Below are 14,764 nucleotides of genomic sequence, written 5' to 3' on the forward strand. Positions count from 1 at the left end.
AGTCATAACTCCTAATATATATATATATATATGTGTGTGTAAAGATTATATTTTGATACATTGGGGAAAGTTCCAGTCAATGTAATTACAAAAACATGCTTATGAACTTCAAATAATTAATAAAATGTCAGCCCTATTTTCACCCTTTAATTTGTGAAGCTTTAAACTAGAATGAAATGTGAAGGAACTGCATAAATATAAATGTGTGTGTATATACATATATATATAATGACACGAGAAAGTTTGAAAAACCTTGTTATGTCAGTTCTAGGATGCTCACATATAGAGCCACCACGTAAATCATGGGGCTCTTGGATGCAGGCCACTTAAGTCACTAGATTTGGAGACATCTCGACCATGCACCTAGTGACCAACCTAGCTAGCACTACACCTTGGGCCAATATATTCCATCCTCCTCTCGAGTCCGGCTCCTTGCACAACTGTGCCAGGCCTAACACAATAGCCTAGACAACCCAAAAGACCCATCGTGGTAACATGGTCCATGCACTAACGTTCAAGTCTTACATTTTAAAGCACAAAAATCTACACCATTATTACGAGATAGGGGAATGTGTGCACCCATGACACAAGCAGACATAAGACAACCCTAGGGACAGGAGGAAAGTTCAAAAAATAGAAAGGAGATAATAACGCTCATGGCAAAGAAAGAGAGATTCACTCTCTCTTTAAAAAAGTTGTTCTTTTTCGTTATACTAATTTGAGTGTCGAAAGGCTTTTTCAGGAACGCTTTGATAACCCTAACTCTGTTTTGCAGGCATGATTTTCTTTTCAGACACAACAAAGATGGTTCTAGTGTTGAACTTAGAAGTGCCTATTGGCAAGTGTTAAGATTTTGAATTTTTCATTAATTTTGATAATCTAGTTACTAATTAATTATTTTTATTTAAGAACAAAAGTAAAGGCTGAAAACCTGAGGAAAATATATTTTGATTATTATTCAGCAAAAAAAAAATGTTTTCATATAAACCTGGTTTATTTAGTTCTAGTTATAGTCGCAGTTGAACCACCTGTGAAACAATATTGTCTCACCACATATAGGTCATAGGGTGCCATAATCTAGCTACTAATTATTTTCACTTGTTTTTCTATTATTAGAACCCGTAATTATTATTCAATTATTGAGTGTGTGTTAAATAAAATCATTTATACATACAATAACTTTCAAATAAGACCCAATAAAAAAATATACAAAAATTTGTATGTTGAAGTCGTAGCTAATTGTGAATTTGAAGCCATTTGTTTTATAGATGAAATAATTATAACTTATATGATGTAAATAGTTTAAATTTAACTTAAGTTAAATAGAACTTGAAGGGTTAAGTCTACTCGAAAATCTAATCTAAGACTACTTAAGCAAATGCCAAGTAGGGCTTAGGTCTAAGCTCGTAGTTAGCCTGCCAATTTATCTAGAAGATCAAATTTGGTCATCAACGCAGCATCATCCTGACCTATATTGACCTTTCAAGTTGTCTATGTAAATGCGTGGTATATATCCAAGAATTAGGTTATGCATTTATTACATCACTAGTACATTTTCCGAGGATGGCAATTGATTTATATGCATTAGAGAACTTATTGAGAGATCAAATCCATACTTGTTTTTTTTACAAGAAGAGTCATTTTAGACAAATTTGAGCTCGAGAATTACTAAGATTAGCTTGTGGAATTAAGAACTCAAAAAAACACGACTATATCATGAATTGGATGATGATCAACACTAAAAAACCTCACCACCATAGTTAATCACCAGTTTTCATGCCTAGATTAATATATGTTTGATCAATTAATTTAATCCTCATATTTATTTTGATAATTAATTATTAGGTAATGCTAACCATTGTTACTCTGAATGCATTTATAGCATATTATTTTCAAAATCTAAATAATTTTATAAACAACTAACAAATGTATTATATTTTAAATTAATTAATTAATTAATAATATTATTTAAATTTTAAAAATAAAACATAATAAAAAACAAAACAATTGGAGGCAAAAGCTTCTCATTAAAAGGCGTCAAATTGCGAGTGCTCTATCGCTTGAAGCTTCATTTAAACACTTGGAAATTGGGACTGTCCCATTCAAGCATTGAGTAAGCCATGTTGCCTGCTTGGGGATTTGGAAGGATAATTAATAATTAAGCAATTGGAGGCATATATATATATATATATATAAAATGTTTTGGTTTCATCTAATAAATTCTGTATTTTTTCTCGAACCTTAAAATTTAAACTCTAAATCATAAAATTAATAAATTTCTCAAATCTTTTAATATTTTTTTTAAATTTTATTAATTAATAATTTATAACTTTTAATATTGAACATTTAAAATGTTTGGCTCGACCTAATAAATTTTTTGAACTTATTTAAGACTTCATATTTTTTTAAAAATTTTAATAATTAGCAACTTTTAATATAATATTTGAAATTTATATTTAGGTAGGTTACTGCATTTGAAGGTATATATATATATATAATTAATTAATTAATTAAACAGCTGCATTAAACTTTGTGCATCGCGTGATCCCAGAAGGACTGTATGCCCATGATCCAAGACACCATGCTACCTCAATCATCTTAGGGTCAAAAGATATTTAGAATAATATTAATTAGAGTAGTGCTAAAGATAATAATTAAGTAATAATAAAATATATATATTATTTTTAAATATAGTGTACTTATTGTATTTTATTTTTAGTAATTAAAGAATTTTATTAGTTGATTAAGTTATTATACAGTACACTTATTATCAACTAATAAAATTATTTTATTATTATAAATAAAATATAATAAATACACTTTATTTAAAAATAAAAGTATTTATTATTGCTTAATCATTACCCTATTAATTAATTTCTCAAATTATTCAACTCAGATTTTTGAACAACAAAAATCTTCCAAGTCAAAACGATATAATATCACACAAAAATATTATATAAATACTTAAATTTAATATTTATAATAATATTTTATATTAATATCTTATATTTTGTGTCGTATATCATGAAATATCGATCCAATAACCCTACTTTTCTATGTGTATTTTGTATAACTCCATGCTAAATAAGCCAATTATGTATGATGATTAGGGATTTTTAGTATTACATAATGTTATATTATGCAATAATTATTGTCTAATATTATATTCTTTGTATTGTGTTGATAACGGAGTGTGAAGTTGAAATTATTAATATTAAAAATAAATAATAAATATGAGTCTTATTATAATTTATTTTATTTTGTTTTTGTAAAAAAACAAGAGGTTTGAGTAAAATATTAATTAACCTACTTTTAGAAAAGAATTTGTTGTTTTAATATAAAAATATATTTATAGTTAAAAATGAGTAGAGCTAACTCGCGAGACATTTATGATTCAACTCGTTAACTAACTTAATATATATAAGCTAAGTTCATGATTTAAATGAGTTGATCAAAATATAAAAAAAATATAGCTCATTAAATAAATGAGTTGAGTGTTTGATTTATGATGGGTTCAACTAGTTTAGTTCATGAGCCAATTTAGTTAAATTATGTGTAATATGTATAAGGCAAATAGATTAATATATTTTGAACTTAGAATTAATTTTCAATTTTATTCAGTTTTAACCTTTATTTTAATTTGGTCATCAAATTTTAACTTTTATTTCAATTTTATCTTTAATTGAGCAAATGTGTGCCCTAGCTTACATGGTGGCTAATGTGACAGTTGATGTGTCCAATAATGGATGCATCATCAAAATGACGTTATTTATTTTATCATTAAATATATTAGACTTCCAATACCAAGTGTCGTGTTTTTTGTCTTGTGCTTCAATTATTACTTATTATCACTCTAAGAATTAGGAAACTTCTCAATCAAAAAACTAGTTACAAACTCTTCTTGTAGGATGATAGTTTTAGCCTTAAGACCTTCGATCAACTTATGGTGTTCATTTATTTGCCTTTTGATCTCTTTTTCATCAACGTTTACTCTAAGAATTAGGAAGCTTCTCAATCAAGAAACTAGTTACTAACTCTTCTTGTAGGATGATAGTTTTAGCCTTAAGACCTTCGATCAACTTATGGTGTTCATTTATTTGCCTTTTGATCTCTTTTTCATCAACGTTTACCATTTATAGTAGTTCCCAATTGCAAATTTCCCTTGAGCAACATCTTTTGTAGTGAATCAATATAGTTGCAAATTAACCATTTGGAGTAGTAGAAAAATTGACAGTGGTGCAATGGTTGCAACATCCATTAAAAGATCCATATCTATCATTCCGATTGTTATAAATAAAGGATTCAAATCGAATAAAACAATTACTTAAAGCGTGCTAGACACTAACCTAAAGGATAGATTCCACCTCTCGTAGATAATATGTCGGTACAAAAGTTAAAAATGGTTGCCCCCCAAGTTTCAACAAGCATTTCTCACTTGCCTCTACTAACAAATTAATGAGGAACTCAAGAATAACTTAAACCCAACAAGCAAAAGCTTTGAGAGGGAGGAGAGGAGCTAGAACCGTGAGAGCAAGAGAGAAAGAATTCTTCTTCTTTTTCGCCGTTTCAAACAATGAAGCAATAGAGGGTATATATAGGCTCTTTAGTACCAACCATATTTTTGAATATTCTAATAGAAAAAATCAAAATTGCATAAGTAAATTTTCAATTATATATAAGTGTTTGAAATACTCTCTATTTACAATAACTTTTGCATTCAAAGATGCTAATTAGACCTTAATCCACATATATACAACCTGTTAGTTTGATTAAATTTTATTTTCTTGGATTAAAAATATTTGATTAATTTAAGAGAGATGAAAATATTTAAATTTATAATTTTATACTTGTTAAGAGATGGTAGTTGAAAATTTCAATTTCAAATATATAATTGTACTTGGGGGCTCAAGCGGCATGACTCATTGGCCCTTTAAAAAAAAAACATGCTTTTAAAAAGATATTTATATAAAATAATTATAAATCAGCATATATGTTAATATTTTAGTGCTTTGTTTGTAATTTTATACATTATACTTTATAACATATATAGCTATAGGTTTGCATGTACTTTACAATTTTTTATTTGTCAATGTTTTGAGAGAGTAAAAATAATTTAAGGTATTACTTAATATAAGAAATTCTATTGTGATCTTATGTATTATCATTTTAGCCAAATATAAAAAAAAAAATATTTTTATTACATTATTAATTTTTTTCAAGAAAATTAAAAAATAATGTGATTCTAAGCATAGCAAGTTGAACACATGGCCCAAAAGGCCCATTTCCAAAAAGGCCTACAAGGCCCAAAAAAGAGTCTTATAAACAAAAAGATTTGGGAGATCTTCTTGAGCAAAGGGTATATAAGAGATCCTCTCGATAGACTCGTAAAGAAGGTCTCGAGACACTCTCAAGCAGTCTCTTATGAGGCATTCCCCTAATATATATTTAACTCAAATCGTTGTTGTCGTCGAGATCTTCTCCCTAAATGTCACGACAAACAATTTTGAGATTATTGGAGACATTGCTACCTTTTACTTACTGCCTCTATAAATAAGAGGTGACTCATCTCCAGGTATGTGGCAAATGCTATACATAGAACTTTTTGCATTCTCTTATGATTTTCAACGACTCTAGCTTAAGCATCAAAGGGTTTGCGTGAAAAATACCTTATGTCCTTTGACAAACTTTTTTTTTTTTTTAAACAGAAACTCGATTGTTGAAAGATGATTTCGTGACATCTAAATTTATTGTTATATCCAAACAACAACAGTTACAGTTTGGTTTCTCTTTTAATTTCTTTTTAAATTCTATTAATGAAAACTAACACGATATATATTAATACAAACTTCAAAATCACTTAATTGTCAAGATTGTGTTAATTTTAATATTAAGTTATTTTTGAGTTCATATTAATGTGTACTACGTCAATTTTTGTAATTAACAATTTAATGAAAAATCAAAAAGAGAAACTGAATTATAATAAAAATCAGAGTTGAGTGGTTATAATAACAAGAATTAAAGTATAGTGAGAAGTTTGTTGTGAATTGTAAAATTCAAAAACTAATAATGTAATTTGCTCTAGATTGTTATTCCCACTATCATCATCTTTTATAAAGTCTTATGGCTTAAGCTTTGTATGCCTTGAGGCAATCTCTTTTGCAATAGTCGTCTCTTAGCTTTATATATATATATTACAACTGTGACTTGTGCTATACACGTCTAAATAAAGATCTATATATTAGGTGATAATTGGTGATTGTGGTCTACTTTTATATTTTTTTAAATAAAGTTTAAAATTAGTAAAGTGATAAAAAATTAAATAATTTAATTTGCGAGGTGGTGGGGTCAAATATTGGTGATTAAATTTTGTCTTTAATTTTTTAAACAAAAAATGTAAAGAATATTTTGAAATTTCAATTTATTGACATAGTTTTGTAATATCAAAATACCCTTCTAAGATTTCTTTGTATTAATTTTTATTTTTAATAATTTTTAATTTCAAAAAGTGGGCATCCTATTTAGTTGTCCATAAAGGTATTTAAATTTTGGCTCAAATCGAAAAACTTGGTTCTGTCTAAGACCGAATAAGTTTGATTCAATCTTCTCAGTTCAAAAAATCTAAAAATTCAACTTTCGATTCGATTGAATCCAATCTTGGTTTTAAGTCATGACTAAATACATTACTATATATATATATATATATATAGCATTATTATTGTATTGTTATATCAAGACGAAATTGTGTTGTATTATAGCATTAAATACTGCTATAAGAGCCTGTTTGATTGCACTTATTTTTTATGAAAAATGAGTATTTTCCATCTAAGTTCTAACTTTGGTAGTGTTTAATTGCACTTAGAGGGTGGAAAGTAGGGTGGAATTTCAATTCTCATCCCACCCCCTAAGAATTCTAATTCCTCGATTTAAAAGAAAATCTCCACTTTTTGAACTAAGATGGAATTCGAATTCCATGAAAAATAAAATCTGTTTGATGAAATTTCCTAGAATTTGGATGGAAAATAAATTGCATCCTCATTTTTCACCCCTATCAAACGCATCCTTATTTTCTAGGGAAATTAAGTTCCTATTTTCAGTCACGTGATGCTCTTTTCTAACTTTTGGGTGAAATGATTTTCCTAGGGGGGGCTTGTTTTTCATTTCCAGACAATTCAATCACCACGCGCACAACACATTCACTTCTGTCCACCTCGATTTCTCTAGTTCCTCTTCCATTCGAGCCGGCTTCATCTTCTTCCTCTTCGTCGCCATCCATCGCCAAAGTCGAGCCCCGACTCGAGCTTCGTCGCCATCTCCGACTTCCTATGAGTCGCCATCCATCGCTGAAGACGAGCTTAGTATTGGGCTTCATTGCCATCTCCACAGGAGAGAGAGAGAGAGAGAGAGAGAGAGAGAGAGAGAGAGAGAGAGAGAGAGAGAGAGACTCATAGTGACGGCGGCAACGTTGCAGCTGACCTAGATGGCGACGATAGGGTTGGAGGAGCCGATGGTGCAGAAGATCGACGATGGGTTGAAGGAGCCAATGGCGAGGATCGACGATGGCGAGAATCTGGTTGTTGGCCATGGTCGCGGGAGATCAACGCTGACCTAGAAGATCGACGATGGGGTTGTCGGCCCGATCTTCTGCACTTTCAGAAACGCCTAGCAACGGCGATGGCAGGAGGGAGACACGGGAGAGAGACAGAGAGGGTGAGAAAGTGGGTTTGGGGGTGAGAGAATGTGAGATCGTGGGTTTTTTAATTTTTGAGTGTATTTTTATTTTATTACTATATTTCATCACAAATTAATAAATGGAGAGTGTTTATTATTATTTTTAATTTTTTGTGATAAATAAAATGTATAGAAATGAAAAATAAAAATTATCAAATTCTATAGAAAATATTACTAATCAAACAGCAGAACATGGAAAATAACATCATTTTCTAGGTAAAAATTTATACTAATCAAACAGCTTAAACTTCTAATTTCTAGGAATTTATTTTCCCTTCAATTCAATTATTTGGAATTCATTTTATTTCTACCAAAATTCTACCATTGTAATCAAACGCACCCTAAATATAATAATATTTACTTGACATAAATATATATAGTAATATATTTTTATTGTATGTACGTATATACAGATCAAACTAAACTAAACCAATTCAACTCGATTCGATTTAGTCTTTATATGGTCTACTTTAATTCAAAATTTTTATTAATTTCAATTTCGATCAATCCCATTCAAACCTCTCCTAATTGTGTGATCCCATACGTACGTGGGAGTCTCGATCCATGGTTTTAGTGCTTTTCTTGTCTAAGCTACTTTAATTAAATTAAGTTCCCAATCAATGACTTAATTAATTAGTTATCACTAGAGCGCAATGTCTATGGTTTGTAATTAGTTATGAACACGATCATTTACACACTTCATTATTGAATCTCTCCACCAACATGCATGATTTCTTTAATTAATTTGTGAAAAGCTAGCGACGTATGCAGCTGATTAATTAATTAATTTATATATAATTATGGGTGGTTAAGAAATTAATTTTGAACCTTACCCCGATCCCGGCGATTGGATCAACGTCGAAATCAAATCATTCACAAACAAATAAATAAATCTAACATTTAGATTATCGAGTCGTTTGCGGATTCGAGCCGTCCAAGCGTCTAGCCTCTAATTCGTGATACGCGACATGCGTCTGTTGGCAAGGAGAGCGGAATAGAAATGTTAGCTCCTTCTCCTTTGCACGACTTGTGTATAGATGGAAAAAGAATGTTCTCGTTTCGTATTGATGTCAAAAGAATGAAAGGAACTAATGATTGATTAATGGGCCGGGTGACTACTAGTCTTTGGTCCTAAAAGGAAGAAAAACCAACCATAAAAAAGAAGGCATGATCATCGAAATTTGAAAGAGCAATGGACCGCTGCTTCTTCATGATCTTTTATAATTAACATAATAATATATATATATATATATATGGCGATTAAATTAATCAATGGTAGAGGCCCCTGGTTGCCTAATTAATTAATATATTCTTAATTCAACGTTGGACTCTAGTCAGTCTTCAACATCCTTAATTACTTACATGTTAGAACAACTTAGACTATATATATATTTTTTGTTCGTATGTGTTCTAGAAGGTAATTGGAATAATCTTCCCCCTTTTTTTTTTTTTTATGTGTTCTAGAAGGTAATTGGAATATGTATTAATAATTTGGTAATTGGTGTTGGGTTGGGTTTCCTCCTAGTTGGAGGATGGCCCAATAATGGTATGGTAATGTTTGGAGTGTTTCGTAAAAGAATGGTCCAGTTTCTTTTACTAATATTTTTATTTTATGGGACTAAAATATTATTAATAAATTAGAATTTTTTTGAGCCTCTTAGAGTATAAAATTTGTGCATAATAGGTGGAGAAAAAAAGAAGAAAATAATAAAAGAAAAATGACAACTTTGGGAGAAATTCAGATTTTCGTTCTTGCTTGTGCAGTTGTGATTAAATAGCCGATCAAATTGTCATTTGTGCTTGGATTGATCTGAAATTTTGAGGGTATGTTCGAGACTTCTTATTCTAGGATCTGGACGATAGAGATTTGATTTGGTGGCTGGAATTCTTTGTTTCTTGCCTCTTGTGACTGTTGAGAGAATTTTATAATTTGAATTTGGTGAAATTAGTGGAATTTTTGGATGGACTTCGGTCCCGTCGTTTTTACTCCTCATATTAAGGGATTTTTCACGTAAATTAGTTGTCCCGTTTACTTTTGTAATTGCACTTGGTATTTGCCTAATTATTTTGTTTTCTCATAAATTTTCACAAGTAGAGATTTGGTATATTGATCCCATCAATTGGAATATGTATATGGACAAGCTTTATATATATATATATATATATATATATGATAACAAGATAATTTTTTACAGGACTCTAACGCTAAGGTTAGTAAGGAATAGGAGCAGTAAATTAACATGCAGTGAACATTTATGAGTTAGATGATGGTTTATTTGCTAGGGACTTGACTTGTATATAAATGAAATTAAGGGGTAGCTAGGGACATACAGATTTATCTCCAAGATTAATGTGTTTTAATTAGGCTAGTGACGAATCTATTGGATCGAATTGAAATAAACCCCAAGTTCTACTTATGGTCAAAATCTTCGAAATTATGATATTGGAGTTGAATTTTGTTAATTTATTTCTTGAATCTAAGTTAAATAATAATAATAAAAAAATCATCATCTTTCTATCTATTATTACTTATCAACAAACAATATACAATTTGTTACTTTTCAATAGTATAATAATAATAATTCACGTGTATTATAATTTTTAATAATTAATAGTCTTAAACTCATCTAAATCAAGAACCTTCAAGAACATATAGATTTTGAAAATGACTGGGACGAGGTACAATTGGTTAATTCTTTAATTTGTAATACACCACAGACTATATATATATATATATATACATGCTAGCTGCTTTAATTGCTTCAACAATTTTACTTCAAAAATTAATCAGGCAACACTATTTGTTGTTCCCTGGATTAAATCCTAATGTTCCAATGCTAAACCAATTAGCACTATATTATGTACACAAATGCAAACCTCTCTATCTCCCTCTCAAGATGGATAAGAAGAGCGCAAGGTGAGTGGTAGACATGAAGAGTCCTTCCAAGCCCTAGCATGCAGCTTCAGGATCTCCCTGGCTTTCTCCTTGGCCTTGTTGCCAGCATCCAGCTGAAGCACCAGGCACAGCTTCGCCACCACGCCCAGCTGCAGCATCTCCTCAACCACGCTGGGACTCGCCGAGTACTTGGAAACCGAAAGCAGAATCCTCATCGCCATCTCACTCCCCACCCTCGAAACCCTAAGTATCTTCTTGGATACCACCGCCAACCCCGCCCCGTGCTTCAACAGCTCCGCTCTCCCTTCCGCGCAATGGCAGAGCAGATCCAACACCACCAGGATCATCTCGCTGATCCTCTTCTCCGGCGAATCGACGAGGAGATCCACGAGAACCGGCACGGCGCCGGCCTCCACTGCTTTAGCCTGGTTCCGGGCCCAGGGAATGGCGTTGATCAGGAGCTGAAGAGAAGCTTTTGAGGCCTTGGACGATATCTGATCGTGCAGGAGCTGGATTATCTCGATGAAGAACTCTGGTTTCAGGTTTGTTAATAGCGGGTATTCAGCGACTTCGAGGATCGATTTCATCAAGAAGACTGCGTAGGCGCGGGACTCGTAGTCTCCTCTTTGCATTACGCGCAATAGGGAGTCGGTGAATCCGCTATTGGAGAGAGACTTGAGGCTGGCTTCGGACGGCCGGAGATTGTAGAGAACTCTCAGGGCCTCGTTGCCGGGACTTGTGAATTCAAAGGCATCGTCGCATGGTACTTCTTCTAGGGCTGAAGCATTGGTTTTGAAGCTGACAAGTGAAGCTAGGAAGTCGACTGCACCGGCGGATTCTATGCACCTTTTGTTGGCCTCGCTTGCGGAGCCAATGGATTTGAGCTCTCGGAGGCAATTCATCTGTTTCTGTGGGGATTTTGCGCTGTTGAGAAGCTTCAAAATCTGGGCTTTGTTGACCGGAGGCTTCGGCGTCGGGAACCTTTCGATGCCGTGGGAGGCGTTCAGGGTGCACCAAGACTGGATCAGCCGGCGGAGAGTGTGGTTTGGGGTTAAATCTTCTGGGTCCGAAAGAACTTGTTTGGTTACCGGGCAAGTCTTGTTTTTCCCGGAAAATATCCACCTTTCTATTGATTCCCTCTCGTACGTGATTCCGGTGGGGACGGTGACCGGATCTTTCATCATCTCTAGAGAGATGGGGCAGAGGAAAAACGGTGGAACTTCGATTTCGTCCATTCGAAGCGATCAAGAAGATGAAGAGTACTCGATCGAAACCTCAAAGCAAATATATATCTGTGTGTGTGAAAGATGGATTCAAGAACCAAAGCGATGGATCATATATATGTGGAGAAATTGTTTGTCTGGATAGGAGTTGATGATAGGCTTGGAGAAGCAAAGGGTAGGGTTATATACATGGGGCTGTGGAGATAAATTCAAAGTCAAAACACGAGAAGGGGCCGTGTGGTGTTTGGGAGGAGAGAAAGGGGATAGTCTTTTTGTGAACGCATTTGAAGGGGCTCAAGGATGTCAACTTTACTGGGTCTGGTCATAATTGGATGTGCGCTTTCCGCTTCGGCAATTAAATCTCTTTGTAAATTGCCACCTCCTTTGACTTCCTCTCTCTAGGAAGAGGGAAACTCAGATGTTTCTCTCTCTAACTCGTGCTCTTATTAATGGCGGCCAGTCATCGCATGCACAAACCTGATACCAATTTTGCCGCCGACAAAGCATCGTGGAAGAATCGTCCGAGTCTTATATATTGGGCTGCTGACTGTCACTAACACGCGCACAACACACACACACACAACACACTTTGGGGACTCATCGGGTGTTGATTAGATTTATTTGGGTGTTAATATTTCTAAAAATGTTAAGAGTGTCACTCTGTACGTACTAATGGATTATATATTTATATTGATATGATATATAATATAATCTATCATTTTAATTAAATGTCACAATTGAGTTTTCATGTATTTTATTATGAGTTAGATTTAACATTTAATATTTACTAAAATAATTAAAATTTGAGACCTTGATCATCTAAATTTGAAAACGGAACTGAATTCCCTAATCATGATATGGGTGGGATGAACATTAATTCTAGCTAGCTTTCCACAATTCAACTCCAAAAATGAAAAATAAGATAAATTTATTATTATGGAAAAATAATAAATTACTAGTAAACTATCTGCAGATTCTGCATTTTTATTACACAATGGAGAGCATTATTTTCCTGCCTAATCATCAATCCTGATCATCTACGTATACAACAAAACTATAATTGCAAGTTTCTTTTTAAATATAAATTTCACTAAGCACGCTTGAAATTTAATAAAAGATCAGATTTTTGATATTTAAGAAACGGCAAAGACCTCATCATTTTATAAATTTTAGTTACATTTTCTCGTTAATTAGTGTCATTTCAAATTGTTATTGCCAATAGGGGTGTGTAATCGGTTATAACCGAATTGAACTGCCCAAAATTATGAACCAAACCGAACTGACCAGCATATAATAACCAAACCGAACCGAACCAAACCGACTAACCCCACTAACCGAAACCTAAATCATGATAACCGAACCGAACCGAAAACCGAACCAACCAAAAATACTAAAGAGACCAAACATCTGTTATTGCCAGCCACCTGGTCGGCTGGTGATTCCAATGATCGGAACCGATCATTGAATTCTCCCAACCATGGTGATTCATATATCAAAAAATGATTTTGATCGGACTGTTGATTTTTTGTAGATTAAAAAATTAATTCCATAGTTAACAAACTCAAACAAGTTTCTGGAAAAATAGAAGTTGCCAAAAACTTATCGAAAGGCGAGCACAGTGGTGGAAATCGGATGAGAGAGAGATGCACTCGTCGTAGGTATTGAAGTCGGCGTTGCTGTGTGACTGTGTTAGAGGTCCAAGTCGGCATCAGATGTAGAGAGGAAGCATCGCATCGGCGTTAACGACGGCATCGGAGAGGGTGATGGTGCCCCCTGTGCAGGAGAGTCGGAGACGATGAGGGTGAGCAAACGGAAGGACCAAGGATCGGTTCGGTCCTTTCGCCTTCTGGGTCTTTTCTTCTCTCTGATCTACGAAGTACGAAGCCTCGAAGAGCAAGAGCCTTCGTCTTTGTCTTTGTTTTCTCCTTCGGCGACGACGACGTCTTCTCAAGCGGCCAGATCTATGATGAAAATGAAATGAAATGGCGAGGGAGAGGGAGATGAAGAGAGAGAGTGACGAAGAGAAAATGAAATGGCAGTGAGACATGGGGTGCTGCGCCCGCGTGGGGGTGGGGGGGTCATGGTTTGGTTCTCGCGGGGAGGGGGGGTTTGGTTTATTCCACGGTTCGGTTCGATTTTGGGCTATTTTTATCAAAATAATCGAACCAAACCGAAGAACCGATTTTTTTAAAAATAAAAACCGAAACCGAATCGATTATTATAGCTAACCGATTTTTTGCACACCTCTAATTGCCAAAATATAACAATCAGAATATATAATGCGAGAATGTGGAGTTTTACCCGCAATCAATCATTGGAAGTACACAGGCGTAGGGGTGCAAATGAGCTAAGCCGTTCGGGCTCGGCTTGACTCAGCTCATCTCAGTGTTCGACTCGATAAAAGCTCGTTCGACTTCGTTCGTTAAGATAAACGAAACGAGTTTGAGTCTAACTTTAAACTTGATTTGTAAACGAGTTGAGATTGAACTCAGTAAAGTTCGGCTCGTTATCTCGCAAGTTGGTTCGAATAGAGGTTCATGAGCTGGCTCGATTATAAGCTCGTGAACTGTCTCGAATAGAGGCTCGCGAGCTAACTCGCTTATAGGCTCATGAGCTGGTTCGAGTAGAAGCTCTCGAGTTGGCTCGTAAATAGGCTTGTTTACAAATACATTAATAAAATTATCAAACTTTACTTTATTATAATAATATCCTAATAAGAATGTATTGATAAAAAGATTTGTTGTGACTTAAAAATTAATCAACTAATGTATGAATTTAATAGAATAATTATCATTTTAATCAAGTAAGAAAATGTTTAGTTGAGTAACAATTAAAAAATATTGTACTCTACTAATTTTTTTTAATCAAGTGAAACCTAAACATTTAAGTGATTAATTGATTATATACTTGTTTTATT

At 33.4% G+C, this 14,764-nt stretch overlaps 1 protein-coding gene across 1 annotated transcript; it reads right to left on the reverse strand.

Annotated features, from left to right (window-relative positions):
- Window positions 1-10,413: 10,413 nt before the first annotated feature.
- LOC127805848 (E3 ubiquitin-protein ligase PUB23-like) lies at window positions 10,414-12,142 on the reverse strand. The gene has a single exon (XM_052342656.1). The coding sequence runs from the start codon at window positions 11,857-11,859 to the stop codon at window positions 10,621-10,623; it is 1,239 nt and encodes a 412-aa protein (XP_052198616.1). The 5' UTR covers window positions 11,860-12,142; the 3' UTR covers window positions 10,414-10,620.
- Between the last annotated feature and the right edge of the window lie 2,622 nt (window positions 12,143-14,764).

The sequence above is a fragment of the Diospyros lotus genome, chromosome 7, assembly GCF_014633365.1.
Source record: "Diospyros lotus cultivar Yz01 chromosome 7, ASM1463336v1, whole genome shotgun sequence".
Classification (NCBI taxonomy): Eukaryota; Viridiplantae; Streptophyta; class Magnoliopsida; order Ericales; family Ebenaceae; genus Diospyros; species Diospyros lotus.